This window comes from Gymnoscopelus microlampas, assembly GCF_963454915.1.
Source record: "Gymnoscopelus microlampas genome assembly, chromosome: 9".
In the NCBI taxonomy this organism is placed as follows: domain Eukaryota; kingdom Metazoa; phylum Chordata; class Actinopteri; order Myctophiformes; family Myctophidae; genus Gymnoscopelus; species Gymnoscopelus microlampas.
In genome coordinates, this window is record NC_139946.1 from 9,476,899 (window position 1) to 9,493,161 (window position 16,263).

At 44.7% G+C, this 16,263-nt stretch overlaps 1 protein-coding gene across 1 annotated transcript in view; it reads left to right on the plus strand.

The window, feature by feature from the left end:
* insrb (insulin receptor b) overlaps nt 1–16,263 on the plus strand; it is a 109,840-nt gene that overhangs the window by 60,261 nt on the left and 33,316 nt on the right. Inside the window, exons 3-4 of the mRNA XM_084065738.1 lie at nt 11,075–11,283; nt 12,074–12,204. Coding sequence (XP_083921864.1) covers nt 11,075–11,283; nt 12,074–12,204 — 340 coding nt within the window. The remainder of the gene's footprint in view (nt 1–11,074; nt 11,284–12,073; nt 12,205–16,263) is intronic.

Consider the following 16,263-nt stretch of genomic DNA (forward strand, 5'->3'; position numbering starts at 1 on the left):
GAGGCAGTGTGTGTACAGATGGGTCTTGTTTTGTTCTGAGGTTATTTGTATGCATGTACTGTAAGTGAAAGGATATAGTGTTTATTTTATAGTGTGTTCGATTTGTGTGTGCGGGTGCATACGGCCTTGTTTTGTTTGTGTGTGTGTGTGTGGGTGTGTTTGGGTGTCAGGAAAAGTGCAGCCAGCAGCAAGGGCTGCGGCTGGTGGCACTGTGACAAAATGAAACATGTGGCGCAGCAAGGAGGAGGAGAGGAAAGATGGAGGGGATGGGAAGAAGGATGTTGGAGTGGTGCGAAGGAAAATGGAGGAACGAAAACGTGTGCATGAGGGAGGATGAGGAAGGAGGACCGCGCGTGTTGGGAGGGCAGACGAGGAGGCACGAGGAGGAGAGGCGGATGAGGCGGATGAGGAGGTGGAGAGGTGGCCCATCGGTGGGGAAGTATTGATTTTGGCCCCGTCCCCAGCGTCTGTAATGAGATCTAGTGGCTGTGGCTTTCTGCAGGAGCAGATCAGTCACCTGCGGCTAGACGCTAAATGCCTGGGATGGACCAGAGTCATTGGAGGAGGGGGCAGGAGATGGACTGGAGGGCCAAGACGCATGGTGTCAGGGAGGATGCATGTGTAAGAGCTAAGGAAGGGGGGGGGGGGGGGGGGTGAACGGCGGAGAATCTTGAGGAAAAGGGAGAGACATCAAAGAATATTAGGTAAAATTATGACCAGGAGGGAATGTTATAGAAAGATGGGTCGTTAGAGGGGCTGCTAATTACTGCTGTCTGTGTCTGGACTGATCTCCATGGCGACAGGCTGGGCCCCACACGTGTTGCCCGGGCCAGTACACAGGAAGACAGACGGGGAAATCAATGAATGGACAGACAGAGGAACGAGGGAGGAGACTTGTTTGTTATGCCCTTTGTGTGTGTGTGTGTGTGTGTCTGTGTGTACAAGCGAGTAGGTGGGTCACATGATGTTCTTACACTGATTACTTATTTAGTGTTTATTTTAGTGTTTATTTGCAGAGCCACGCTTGTGAAGCACTTTTTTTTTTATATTTATATCACAATATACCTATATATATATATATATATATATATATATATATATAATTATTTCCCCCATCCTTTTTATGGAAATCATCAGTGAACAGAGGGGAACAGATTTGGTGTATATGGGCCATCTAAAGTGGATACAGCTAATTGCTTTACAATGCTGCAGGTCACTTTATAGCCATTAGCATTACAGAGCTATTAATTCTGACAATTTTACAGTCTGTTGACAGTAGCGTTCCAACAGAATAGGCCAACAAAAGAGGCAGTTGTTTCAGACGCAATCTGAATATACAGTACTTTGGAGGAGGTCTATAAATTGATTGTGTGTACTCCACTAGCTGTTTAATTGTTCCTCCCTGCCTCTCCAGTGTATTTCTTACCTTATATTGGTGTTGTTAACTGGTAACCACATATGTCTGCTCGATATGGGAAGATTGTGGGGACACATATGAAGCTGTGGGGATAACAGGAAGGGGTTCGTGAGATAGAGAAATATCACAATCAGCTATTTGAATCCTAGTGTAGGTTATCGCTTAGAATCGAACCAAATCGAGTCAGGAGGTCATTGCCATTTTCTACCATTTGCCATGTCTATGATGTCTACAGCCTTCCATGACCTTTTGTGTGTGTGTGTGTGTGTGTGTGTGTGTGTGTGTGTGTGTGTGTGTGTGTGTGTGTGTGTGTGTGTGTGTGTGTGTGTGTGTGTGTGTGTGTGTGTGTGTGTGTGTGTGTGTGTGTGTGTGTGTGTGTGTGTGTGTGTGTGTGTGTGTGTGTGTGTGTGTGTGTGTGTGTGTGCGCGTGCAGGTGTATATAACTGTGTGTTTACGTATGTCCTCTGTGTTTGTGTGTTCATGTCTGTTTGCTTTTGTGTTTCTAGCTCTGGTCTTTTTCAGGCCAGTCCAACTTCCAGTAACCCAATAAAACCAGCATCATTTAGCCAACAGGACACACACAGAATGGGAACACTTCTGTTCAGATCGTATAGGTTGGAGCCCGACTGGCGCAGCATTTTTGAGTCCAATGAAAAAAGAGAACCGAAAAGAGAAATTAGACGTTTGCCCGGGACCCAAGCTAGGCAAAATAGCAGATCTACAAGCTCACAACGCGTCGCGTGAGCTGGTAGATCTGCTATTTTCACTACTTCTTAAACATTTTTTATTGATTTATAAATAAAATGAGATGTTTTAATTTTATTTATGAAATATTTTGAAGAATGCTGGAATTGTCTTTAATTGATGAAAAGTTGTGATTCCTTTTGTTTAAACTTTAAAAAATATTTTCAAATAACATATATTATACATTTTCTAAATGTAGGAAACAAAAAAAGGGGGACATTTACTCGCAACCCATAAAAATTGATCCGTGACCCAAACATGGGTCCTGACCCATTTGGGAAACCAATTATCAATGTTTAGACCGATATTTTGTCAGATTTTCTATTTGAGAACAATTTACTTATTAGCAAACTAATTAATAAAAATTATAAATCGCTTTTTAGATAAAAGAAATTCCAAAATGGCCAATCTGCAAGATCACAACACGGACATCGGTCTGGCTGATAAATCTGGTCTGTCTCTATCTGGTATAGGTTGCCATCATTCCCAGCGAGGACCTTTTGCTGATAAGTCAATTCTGTACAAGTTTGTTCTCTGTACTATGTACTATAGCAGGAGTATGACTACACACACATACACACACATAGCCTCGCGTAGCCAGACAATATCACACGACACACTGCGTGGATATTAGTCTGGTCCCTATCAACGGTAGATTTTCTTCCAAGGGGCGGTTACAAAAAGATCCAAACGGACTCTATTGGTTAGACCTAAACCAATCAGAGCAGTGCTTCCTTGAACGAACCAATCAGAGCAGTGCTTCCTTGTACGTCATTGCTCCAAATAAGGTGATAAGCCCGCCCACATTTGGATACTGGGCCCTGGTTGGCTCCGCACAACTGCGGAGGGAGAGAATTTAAATCTCTATGGAGGGGGGCCAGACCTAATCTGCCGAGGGCTAAAGTGCATGCAATTTTGCAAAGGCAGATTCGTCTGGAACCAGGCTAACACACACACACATCCTTGTATGCATTTGTTTGGACAGCGTTTGTGTATGTGTTCATCATGTGGCAGGAAAAAAAGAAGAAAAAGCACAGTATATGGCAGGTGCTGTACTATCACATTGACCACAGGTTACTGTGTGTGTGTGTGTGTGTGTGTGTGTGTGTGTGTTGTGCATGGGAACATACTTGATTAGGTCACTGTGACCAGGTGTCATGGAACAGAGCAGGAGAGTTGTGGCACAGTAACTCATACAGACGTATTACATGTGTTTGCGCACCATACGGAGGTTGCCCCTAAGATACAAGATAAAATGTCTTGTCCAAACATTTACTGTTGAGGATTTGAGTGTCAGTGTGTGAGTCATTCACAGCCACACACACACACACACACACACACACACACACACACACACACACACACACACACACACACACACACACACACACACACACTGTAAAAAGACACCACAGAGCGTCAGGCCCATCATTGTGTTGGTGACAGTTGAGCTCATCTGGTTTATAGAAATAGATCTGATAGAATGAGAGGAGATGATGAGATGGTGATTGCTGGAATCCTCGTCTCTCCTTTCACTGGGATTTCCCACACAGTGACAGAACAGTTCTATGATGACATCATACCACACAGTGACAGAACAGTTCTATGATGACATCATACCACACAGTGACAGAACAGTTCTATGATGACATCATACCACACAGTGACAGAACAGTTCTATGATGACATCATACCACACAGTGACAGAACAGTTCTATATGGTGACATCATACCACACAGTGACAGGACAGCTCGCTCTATGACGTCATCGATGCTCAGAGGAGTTATACAGGGGAAGCTTTTGGCCAGTACATTGTAAATATATATCGAGTGTTGATTTAACTCTGAGAGTATACACATGTTGGTCACATGCATACACTCTCAGTGTTACACATGACTAATTTAACACAGAGGATTTGACTGTGTAGTTGCCTTGACATGGTTGTTGCCTTGTTGCCAAGTAGTTAAATACGTTTCTGTGTTAGTGTGTCACAGTTTGTTGCTTGTTGCTAGGAGTGGTCCTCATCTCCATTTTTTTTTCAAAATGAAGAAAATCTGACCCCCCTTATGGTTTTACTTTATGATGCACTTCTGGGTCTCATTCATGTTTGACAGAAAGATAAGCAGGACAGACAGGCTAGTACGAGGAGGTCACACACACACACACACACACACACACACACACACACACACACACACACACACACACACACACACACACACACACACACACACACACACACACACACACACACACACACACACACACACACACACACACACACCACTTCCCATCCAAGCACCATATATTTAGATTGTCACTGAGATAAATGGAAACATATGTTTTTGCATGTCGTTCGCCAGTGATGATGGGAGGATCCATGTCATTTTTCACATATTCTCTTTTCTGCCAACAAACCGCAGAACTGGTGAGAATGAAGAACTTAAGCAAGGCATAAGAAGAGCCCAGTAGCTCCACTAATCAATGAGCTATACTCTGCTCGGACTCAGAGGTGTGTGCGTGTGCGTGTGTGTGTGTGTGTTGTGATGGCAGAAGAGATGGTGTTTAGGATGTTTTGCTGCAGGCTGTTAGTACTTCTCCCATCCCTTCATTGTCATCAAGTCAACTGGCTCCGGGCTGGAGGTGTGCCTCTACTCGTCTCCACAATAAAACAACCTCATTCACAGCAGGAGCACGCTCGTGCACATATACCTATTTTATTATATTTATTATTTTATTATCTAATTTAGTTTTGCGATTAATCGAATAATTGAAAAGCATGTCAGCATATCTGATGAAGAGCCGTTGAGGCTCAAAATGTCATGTCTTATGGTGGAAGCTAATGACTATAAACAAACATTTTGAAGCATGATCCAGTGTGCGGACATTACTGTTCTGGGATTTTGTCTTCTGCCCTGCATCTGGCACTTTATTGAGTGGATGTGCGTGCTTTCGTTTTTGTTTAAGTGATTTTTTATAATTGACTAAATCATTATGCAAAGTAGATAATCTACAAGCTCACAACATGTCAAATTGCGATGCGTTGTGAGCTTGTAGATAGGCAAATTTTGCAAAAACTATTATATTATTGTTTTATTAATATTGATTATTTTTTATAATCGATTAATTTGATTAAATCGATTAACTGTTGCACCCCTAATTCACGCACACTCTTCCCCTCTTTCTGTCTCCACCTCTGTTTTTGCTTGGCTTCACAAACACAGGCGCACGCACGCACGCACGCACGCACGCACGCACGCACGCACGCACGCACGCACGCACGCACGCACATACACACACACACACACACACACACACACACACACACACACACACACACACACACACACACACACACACACACACACTGCTCAGGTTCTCCTGCTGCCTGTGTTTGGAGGCTTGCTTGCATAATGGCTGCTCTTTATCTGTGTGTCAATAACCTAGCAAGGGAGTGGCTGTTAGACATAGTGAAAAGGACTCCCCGTGTACACATCATTCTACGTATATCTCCACGCAAGGCAACATCGAAAATGAATTGGATCATTTTTTCCAGGCCTTAAGACACAACATCGTCACACAGCAAAGTCTTGCTACAGTCACTGGCCAGTTCACCTCGTTATGAGGCTGTCCTATTGAGCTGCGACCAGCGCACATCGTTATGGGGCTGTCCTGTTGGCCAGCTGTGATCAGCGCACGCATCATGAATGCCAATGAAAAAAGAATACTGCATTTTCAAAGAGAACATTTTGTAGGAACTCCTTCGCCTTCTGCCCCTTGCAGCCCCCTTCCCTCTCTTCTTGAGGTATGATCCTCACTCTTCCTCCATCCCTCTCCCTCCCAGGAATCTGTCTGTTTTTGTTTACAGCTCAGTTCTCTCTCTCTCTCTCTCTCTCTCTCTCTCTCTCTCTCTCTCTCTCTCTCTCTCTCTCTCTCTCTCTCTCTCTCTCTGCTGTCTCAGGCTGGTGAATGTCTTGCATCAGATCTCTAGAAGCATTTATAGTAAAGCTTTTGAAGCTCAGAACTCCCACGGTGGCCAAATATAGTAAACGTGAAGTGTGTGTGTGTGTGTGTGTGTGTGTGTGTGTGTGTGTGTGTGTGTGTGAGAGAGAGCGCAAGAGGGCGCATCAACGTGTGCGTGTTCCTGAGTAAATGGCTCTGGGGTAAAAAAACGTGTTTGTTATTGTTCCCAGTGTTTTGCCCATAGACAGCAGTGCCAATTAAAGGGGAGGTTTTATGTGTAAGAGCAGGAAGTGTTGCCGTGTGTGGCTGCATCCTATTGGCTCCCTTGCTGTTCCTTCCCTGGGGACCAAGCAGCCAGGATTTTTTTTTACTACTGTGGCCAAATGAAAGGTAAACACGAGACACCTTTGATCAGGCTTGCATTTAAAATCCATACTGGAACCCGATGTGTTTTGGGAAGCAGCTAGTGGGTTATTGACTCATATAAGGTGTGTGTGTGTGTGTGTGTGTGTGTGTGTGTGTGTGTGTGTGTGTGTGTGTGTGTGCACACGTGTGTATGTGTTTGTGTGTGTGTGTGAGAGCAGTCCAGGATACTACTTCCTCCTTTCTGCTCTTGTTGTGGAAGCGGGCGGGTGATTTCATCGCACCATCCATCCGTTTCCCTCCCGCCCTCCACCCCCCTCTCTCCACACAGCATGAAAACAAAACAAGGCGTTGTATGAATGAAAGTGGGAGGGGCACTGGCCTAGAAAAGCAAGGCAGGGAGGCAGATGGATAGATGGACAGATAGTGGTGCAAGGCTGACTGAGGCGAGAGAGAGAGAGAGAGGAGAGCAGGAGGAATGACGGAGAGATGAGGAGGTGGAGCAGATGAATGAATAAGTGAACTGACTGTAGCGTGTTTTGGCAGGGGCGCTAGCTAGTGTAGCGTAGCCCAGCTCCAGCGTGAGCAGAATGGGGAATAATGCTGCAGCAGTAGCAACAACACAAGTGCTGTGCTACAGTAGGAGTCACTGCCTGCTGAGAATGCTCAGAGACACGGGAGGGAGAGGAGTAAACATACAAACAAAAAGCCTTGTAAGAACTGCGAAAGATTAAACAGAATAAGAGCCAACAGCAATTTGTCTATAATATATATATAAATATATTTATATATATATAATCTCTTTGTCATTATAAATTAAAAATGATTTGGAATTGAACATGTTTTTTTTTTTTATGGAGTTGAGCATCATATGTTACTCACACACAGCTAGTTACCAAGGTAGCTAGCACCATGCTCCTTCATTTCCATGGCTATATGACCCAGTGTGGACTATAATTCATCCAAAACGGCAACGGCAACAGCAGTAGTGGAAGTAGTAGCAGCTTCCTTGGCTCCTGGGCTGTGTCTGCCCCCTGTCTGCCCCGGCGCAGCCAGGGTTAACCCTGGGCGTCTCTCTTCCCCGACATGGAGGAGGCCATTGAATGGCTGCCTTCCCCAGCCAGCAAACACATTGGCTGAGGCTGAGGGTGGATCTGGGGCTGGCGCAAAGCTCCGGCACGGATCCCAAACGGGAGGGGGATCAGGGCTCTGTCTCAGCTCTGTTCTCTGTTCTTGTTATGTGACGGCGTGGTCACAGCATGTACACACACACATACACACACACACACACACACACACACACACACACACACACACCCAACCTACACACACACACACACACACACACACACACACACACACACACACACACACACACACACACACACACACACACACACATACGGCAGACAGCAGGGAGGGGAGGGGAGAGGAGGAGGGGGGGCTGGGGGCTGGAGAGGAACAGACAACAGAGCTATGCATTTTTCAGTGTGTGCGCTGTGTAAGTGCATATTTGTGTGTATCTGCGCACGGTAGGGAGACTGTGTGATTGTGAGGGGAGGTGCTGCTCGGAGTAAAGAAAATGTATTGGAACAATCAGGAGAGAGCGAGAGAGAGAGAGAGAGACCCCTGCGTGAACCGTCGTATAAGGTCGGAGGTGGTGTTTTTTCTGCATTAGCTGTTCCCTCTCTCTTGTCGAGTGTTTCACCCCTGTCCTCCCTTTCTTCATCGCTCTTTCATTTCCTTCAGCCTCCTTCTCTCCCCCTCTTCCCCCCCCTCCCCCGGCCATGGCCCTGTCTGTCCTGTCTACTTTTTGCTCAGGCAGCGCGATAGGCAGCTCTCCTGTTCAGGGGAGAGGGGTCCTAGTTGTTTCTCTGGCAGTGAGTCCCCATGTGATGCCCTCACAGAGGTGGTATCCCTTGAAGGCTGGCACGCACTGCTCAACTCACTTAAACCCCATAAGTTTTTCTGTTTTCGCTCTACGTTATTTATCTTGAAAATAGCCGATCTACAAGCTTACAACGCGTGTAGATCTGCTATTTCCCCAGAATATGGATGCTGGGGTTTAAGGTTTAAGTGGTGCATTCAGATGCACTCTCTTCTTCCCAAGGTTTTCTCTCGGTTTTCTCTCTCTTACTCTTCTCCGTAGCTCAGTGACAACAGCTTAATTTGCTTGATTTGATTTGTTTAGAGATTAGCTTTGAAGTAATTGCCATGCAAGTCTGCAGCAGCAATGCCCTTAAATCCATCTATCAATGAATGGAAGGGTCGAAATAGTATTAGTAATAATTCTTGCCACTGGTTTTTAGCCTGCTCAGACTAATAGATGGGTGGGATTTGCCACGTGGAACGCAGTAGTGATGTTGAGAAAGTGTAGAGAATCACATGAACGTAATTAGTATAGCCACCAGTTCAGTATAATAGTCATATTACACTATAGTTCTGTTAACACATCTGTGCAAATTCCCCCCAGGCCTAATGCTGCATCATATTGCAATTGCATGTTACTCGGCCAAACATTGCAGTTGCATTGAAAGTTATGATACCTGGTAACCTTGTTTCATTGTGTTAGTGCGTTTGAATAAAATAACATTTGATAATACGTTTTTGCAATAAAGCTTATGTTCTGGGTATGTAATGAATGATACATTGTTTAAGAAGCTGTCTTAAACACCTTTCTAAATATACAGTATGGCCTCTTGTGAATTGGAAATGACTGGTGGTCAGTATTAAATATAATTTGCACGTTCATTACACCTCTACTCTAGCATAGTAGAGGTGGTGCTCTCTCTGTGTGATACTGTCTAAGCTGACAGTGTAATGAGGGGCATGGTGCCAGAGAATGGTTATTTCAAGGGTCACAGACAGGAAGGCCAACAGGGAGTCTAAGTTGGACTACATTCCAATATTCTGTCTCTGAACTTTAAATCTGTGTCTGGTCATGTGGATTAAAGTATGGCTTGTTAGAAAGTAAAATAATTAACAGACTTATTTTAATTGAAGGTTGGGAGCAATCACAGTATTAGAGGTCACACCTCTAATATACCAGACAGTCGGATTAGAAGATTTGTACCGGTTACAGAAAGACAAACACACCAGTTGGCCAGCATTTGGCTGATGGCCTGACTCATTTCCCATCCTGCTCCCTGCTGGCCAGCTAGTTGGGCTGTCTGGTCAGTCAGTCCAGTCAGGAAAAAGGTCAGGGTAAAGATTATCATTCGGGCGTGAAGTTATCTAACTGAGGGCCGGCGTATCAGCCCTCGTCTACGACATGGATATAGCCATGCCTTCCCATGGCCTAAACAACGACGATGAGAAAATGGCATTTGATTAACACTTAAATGGAATAAATAGAGTAGCCTTAGTTTCAATGAGGAGCTGCTCCAGCAAACAAAATCCTGCTGGGATTCCCCAACAGTATGGGGAGGGTGCTGACTGAAAACCCGGTTGGTGCTGCTGGTTGCTGGCCTTGCCATTACCCAGCCATTCTGTGAACCGTTCAGGGTTGCCGTTTTCTGCTCTGTATTTCGGTTCTTTTGTGCCCAGATAAACTCCAGTGGATGAATTTGACCACATCTTCCGCAGCAACTGTGTTTGACCGAGTTTGACATGGTGAATTTGTGGTGTTCAGCGTGTAGTGACACAGCCCTAGGGCTGATTTAGCAGCTGACCAATCAGCACAAGGCTAGGTATGTGACAAAGAGTAGCCTATTATCCGGTGGATATCCAAGTCTGTTTTGGCCCCCTATCAAGGTGATAAGTGTTTGATCCTTAGGTAATTGTAGGTCGTTAATGGTGGTTAACCTACTGTACAAGGCCTTTAAGAAATTGCATAGACTATATTCAGAAGTTTTGCTTTGGTCAGCTTAATAAAGTTGGTCTGTTTTGTTTATCGGTTGACTTGTTTTACAATTATAGCTCTATGTATTTTATTATGTTGTATTCTATTATGTTGTATGCTATTATGTTTTATAGAGATGTTTTTGTCAAATTCAGATTTAGTTTTTTCCTTAACCACTTAGCTCAAAAAACAACTTTTCTTGCTGCTCTTCCCTGCTTTCCTCTTTAATATACAATCCAGTTCTCCTCTTCAGTTTGCCCTCATTGCTCTCAGATCCGTTGTGAGTCGTCACTCTGGTCATTTTGTCCCTGAGATGTCTCTCTGCCCACCCCTTCCTGTTATGTTTTGTGTGATGCATTACGTTCCTTTATAGAGAGGTGAAGGGGGGCAGAGAGACTGAGAGACCAGAATGGACAGGCCCCTAGCCCTGCCTTCTGTCCCATTCTGTGCTGTGAGGCTGTTTAGTTTAGTTTAGTTTAGTTGAGTACTGTAAAAACGTTTGGGAGAAGTGTAGTTGACTTTGAGTCAGCCTCAGTTACTGTACCTTCCCAGTTCCCACTCGACTCAGCCAGACCCAGAATGGATGCAACATTTAGTTTGTGATGTGAACCTTGTTTTCTTTGATAGATACTGACTTTCAATGGGTTTGAATGGAATGATATAGCAACTGTGCTGTGGACGTGCACTCTTATCCAAACCACTTTTTTCTAACACCCCTTCGCTCTCTCTCTCTGTCTTCTTCCAGTGTGCACAGAGAACTGCAAGCATGGAGCGTGTTCCCTCCAGGGCCATTGCTGCCATGACCAGTGTCTGGGCGGGTGCGGAGAGGTTGGGAACGCCAGTAGCTGTGTGGCCTGCAGGAACCTACAGCATGGAGACAGCTGTGTGGAGAGGTGCCCTCCAGGATACTACGTCTACAGGGGTTGGCGCTGTGTCAACTTTGGCTTCTGCCAGGTCAGTACTAGGGGGGTTGATGAAGTTATGGCAAATTATATATTTTTTTGTTCAAGGTTTCTTTATTGGTATTTTCTGTTTTTACATACAGGTCAATAAAACAAAAGCATTCAAGAAATATTGTATGTTACCCCTCCCACCCCCCCGCCCCATAGTCCCCACTCCAAAATAGCCACAACCCTGGTATCTTGTTCAAATTATTATTATTATTATTTTTTTTAAACTTTGTCTTTATTTTTCGAACAACAAAACATACGTTCAAAAAGACATTACAAAAAAGAGGACATTTTAATGCACACAGACATACTTGATGGTAAAGACACAGCTGTACTGGGTCAACTGGTTGAACAGGTGGGGAATCAAGGCTAAGATGTATTGATCAGGAGCCAGGCCTTTTGATCCACATTGCCCTGGTCATTCACATTCAGGGTTCCAGCCTCCTGCCCACCAAGTCATTTTTCATATCATTTGTATGGTTATGGCCTCTTGTTTGAGGACAGTAAACGGGCACTTCGGCTGACAAGCACTCGGCACAGTGTTTTCTCTTGACTCACTTCTACGCACCTCTTTAGTCTTTTCATGCCAGTTGCACCGACTCTTAAACTTCTGAAACAATAACATTGCGCTGCCAAAGCATTACTGCTTACCGCCCCTTAAACTTAAGAGGCCAATATGTCATTTAATGTCACGTCAAATCTTTCCTTCACTCTGTGATATAATCAAACACAGCCTCTGTCTCTGTGTGTCCATGACTCTGTCCTCTGTCTGACTGTAATGTTGTTCTCTGTAGGAGCTCCACAACGAGTGCAAGACCAGCAAAAGGTTGCCACAGCCACAGCCAGCGTGCCATGAGTACGTCATCCACAATGGAGCCTGTATACCCGAGTGTCCCTCTGGATATACAACCATCAACTCCACCACGTATGTCTGACTCCGGCTCGCTCTCTCACACACACACACACACACACGCACACGCACACACACACACACACACACACACACACACACACACACGCACTCGCACTCATACAAACAGTAACCTTCACACACAATACACAACAGTACCCGGCCAGGCCATTGGTGCATGGGTATAGCTGCTACGTTCAATATCATGTCCCTATTTTGAGCATGTCATTATAGGCAAAACTTTTCAGAAATGTCAAACATATCTACAAGCTCACAATGTGTTGCAACGCTATGTGTTGTGACCTTGTAGAGGTTATGCTACTTTCACTATTCGTCATACTGCTATTTTCACTGTTCATCATACGGCAAAGTATATAGGGCTTAAGGGCTTAATCCTACAATGACACCAGCATCAACATGGCCACATTGTTGATAGTGACTTTCATTACATGATCTTAGATGTAACTGTCACCCGCAACAATACCCCGTGACCTCATCATCATCATCACAGGTGTCATGTGAACACTAAACACTCACAATAACATTACGCGCAACAGATGGCGGTGTTTGGAAGTCGATCAAACAAAAAAGGACTAAATGTGAGGGGGGGGGGGGGGGGTCCACTATGGAAAGTCTAGCCTCCAACCTCTTTTCCTCCAGAAAGCAGGTAGACTTCACAGAGAAGACATGAGGTGTATACTGTATGGCAATAGACACACTGAAAGGGCAAAACATCTGTATTTATATACAGTACATCTGCAGTTGTGCTGTATATACTATATACATGATTTTACCTACTGTAAGAAACAGCGATAACTCCCGAACGGTGGGTCATACGGGGACACTCATTGGATCCGGGCTGACGCTGAGGCGCATCCAACGGACGAATCTGTCCGTCGCTCTCCGGCCGGCCTGGGACCACCCTGTTTTCAGACTGTTATCACAGTCATAATTGACATTTATGTCATTTGTTCTTGTTTAAAATTTCTGGGAAAGTGGCCGGGACTGCTGATCTTGAGGTTCCAATGTAGCCTGTAGACAGTGCATCACGGGTTCGAGTCCCGATCCCGAAGATCTGTCCTTCTCCACTATACCTATAAATGAAGGCAGAAAAACCCCCAAAAATGAGCTTTCCACCCGACAGCGAACCACAAAATCTCTTCAGATTCGGGATCCGCAGCCAAATACATAACAGAACTAATTGCATGTGAAGGGAGGAAAATACCTGCTGTGTGGGAGAGGTGACCTTGTGTGACCTGTGACCTTGTCCCCAGGTGCTCTTCTGAGCAACCTGCTAGCATACAGACACACAGGATGGGAACAGTTTGGTATATTTTTGCTGTGGTTGGCAAGGTTTGGAAATCATAGTTGCCTAGCAGATTAACGGAACATGATTTGGGATGAACGTTCACGCACGCACGCACGAGTAGACACACACACACACACACACAAAACAAATTCAAAATAATTTATAACCAACTATTCATTCTCACTTACTGAGCATTTACTTGTAAAAAGAGAAGTCTTCAAAAAAAAAAAAAAAAAAAAGTATAATTTCTGAAATATCCCAAGTACGCAACCTGTCATGCCAGAATAATGAAATGTGTGCTGTGAAGTAATGTGATTGTACCTGAACAGGACAGTAGAATGAAGGAGTTAAATGAAGTTAAATCTTTTGCCAGTCTGTAGTGCTATACATTGATTCCAGAGCCACCATGCACAAATAAGTGCATTGTGAGTGCACATTTAAAAATGTTGAGCAACATTTCAATGTATTTGGCTAAAAGTAACGATCAATTATCCCCATCGGACGCGCCCGCTTTGAATGGACCGTCAGAGTGGAACTGCTAGTCTGCCTGGTGGCCATAGCCGTTCTAAGTCATGACATACGATTTGAAACCACAACCTTGTGCGCGGTTTGTTGAGAAAATGACACTTAACAGCGCTAAAGGCGCTGACAGAGTCTATAAGTACAGGGCACATACACTACACTGTGCAGACAGTCAGTCCACAGCCTTTTCATAGTCCATTTCATAGTGACTTGGCTTAACCGTTTCAACACTGTTTCGATCAATTTCCAACTCTGGCCATTTAAGAGCCAGTAAGAGCACTATTTTCCACCAGTTTATTTGACAAATGCAGTCGTGTTCTCTCATTATATAGCAATACTTTGTACTGTCCTATTCATGGTAAATTGCTAATCAGTCGTTTCATTTGTAATGACATTTGCCAAGTCTCAAGACAGAACAAATGAAACGGCAATTCAGGCGAGTGCATGTCGATGTGAAACGGTGTAATGCCAATATGTACATGCTAGGTACAAGCAGCCACGATGCCCTGGTGGACGTATTTTGAGGTCCTCCGCTATTGTATTATTTTCGTGCGCATGAATCACAGCAAAGTCTGGTCCATGTATGCTACAGACTTAACAAAGTCGTGGATTTAATCCACATACTAACATTTTAAGTGTCACTGCCTCACTGGCACGGTGCACATCTAGTGCTGATGAATTGTAGTGTCATGAAGTCTCCATTATGAATAAAAAAGGTTTGACAACTACTGATTTAGAAGGCATTTGTAGAATCGGCCTCAGGTGTAAATGGGTTATACTGTACATCTCCAGCATTCAAATTCCATAAGTGTTCTTTTTAGAAAATAGTAATCCATGCTCTTAGCTCTCCAGTGAGTGTTAACATTTCGTGGCGCACGACGACCAGGTTACAGCTGGAGTACGACTTCTAACAGGTGTGTCACCAAAATGTGCTCACTTGTTGTGCAGATGATGTGTGGGACATCATAGAACAACATAAACCTAGCCGTGCTACTCCCCTCTACAGACCTCGCAAGGTGTCTAATTAGGCGCATAACACCCAACTTGTAAGCTCTGTCAATAAACTGGCTCTTGCCTTGCTGCGTTTCAATAAATAACCCAAAATACAGTTGTGGAATGCAACGGCATGTTTCGCAACGTGATGTTACGTATCGAGATGTGATGAACGTGTCAGGAGGGAGGAAACAAGAGCATAGGGAGCAGGAGGGAAGAGGAGAAGGCATGTAGGAAGAGATGGATACAGAGGTGTTTTTCTGAGTTTGAGCTAATAGCAGCAGGTTGTGTGCTAGAGATGTCTGCTAGGCCAAAAGCCACAGGTTGCCGGATGATTGATGGTGTTTGTGTGTTTCTGGTATACTTGTGTGTTAGTTAGTGTGTGTGTGTGTGTGTGTGTGTGTGTGTGTGTGTGTGTGTGTGTGTGTGTGTGTGTGTGTGTGTGTGTGTGTGTGTGTGTGTGTGTGTGTGTGTGTGTGTGTGTGTGTGTGTGTGTGTGTGTGTGTGTGTGTGGAACGTGTTTGTGACTACATTACTCTGGCCTCGGGAAGGTGTTTGGCTGTGTTGCTTTTTCCAGGTGCAGTCCGAGGGGAAATGTCCACTATGTCCAGATAGGGAGAGGTATAAATAGATCTATTTATTAGGTAAATAACACACACAAAACACACAGAGCGAGAGGGCAGTTCTTCATTTCTTACACCCCATATTAAAACAGATTAAAAGTCCCCTGTATACCCAATAGGAACAGAACTAAGGACATTTGATCCAAAATGACGTGTGTGTGTGTGTGTGTGTGTGTGTGTGTGTGTGTGTGTGTGTGTGTGTGTGTGTGTGTGTGTGTGTGTGTGTGTGTGTGTGTGTGTGTGTGTGTGTGTGTGTGTGTGTTCGCTCGCCTGGGGGGCGGGGGGGGGGGGGTGACTTTCCCTTGCATGGTGCCAGCCTACAGGGATTATCAGGTGCTTAGGCAGTGAGGAACATTGCTTAAAGGCTCAGTCATACACCCCAAGGCATGAGGCAGAAGCTGCGTGTGTGCATTTGTATATATGTGTGTGTGCACGCACGTGTACACGTGTATTATGTGATATACCAGAAAGTTCTTTTCCATTAGGATTCTGCTGCAGTTGCAACATCACGGCCTGACTGTGTTGTGTGTGTGTGTGTTGGTTTGGTTTCAGTAGGAGAAAACGTCATCATAGTGGCTTAGCTGGCAGCAGCTACACTCAGACACACAAATCACCCATCCAGACAGC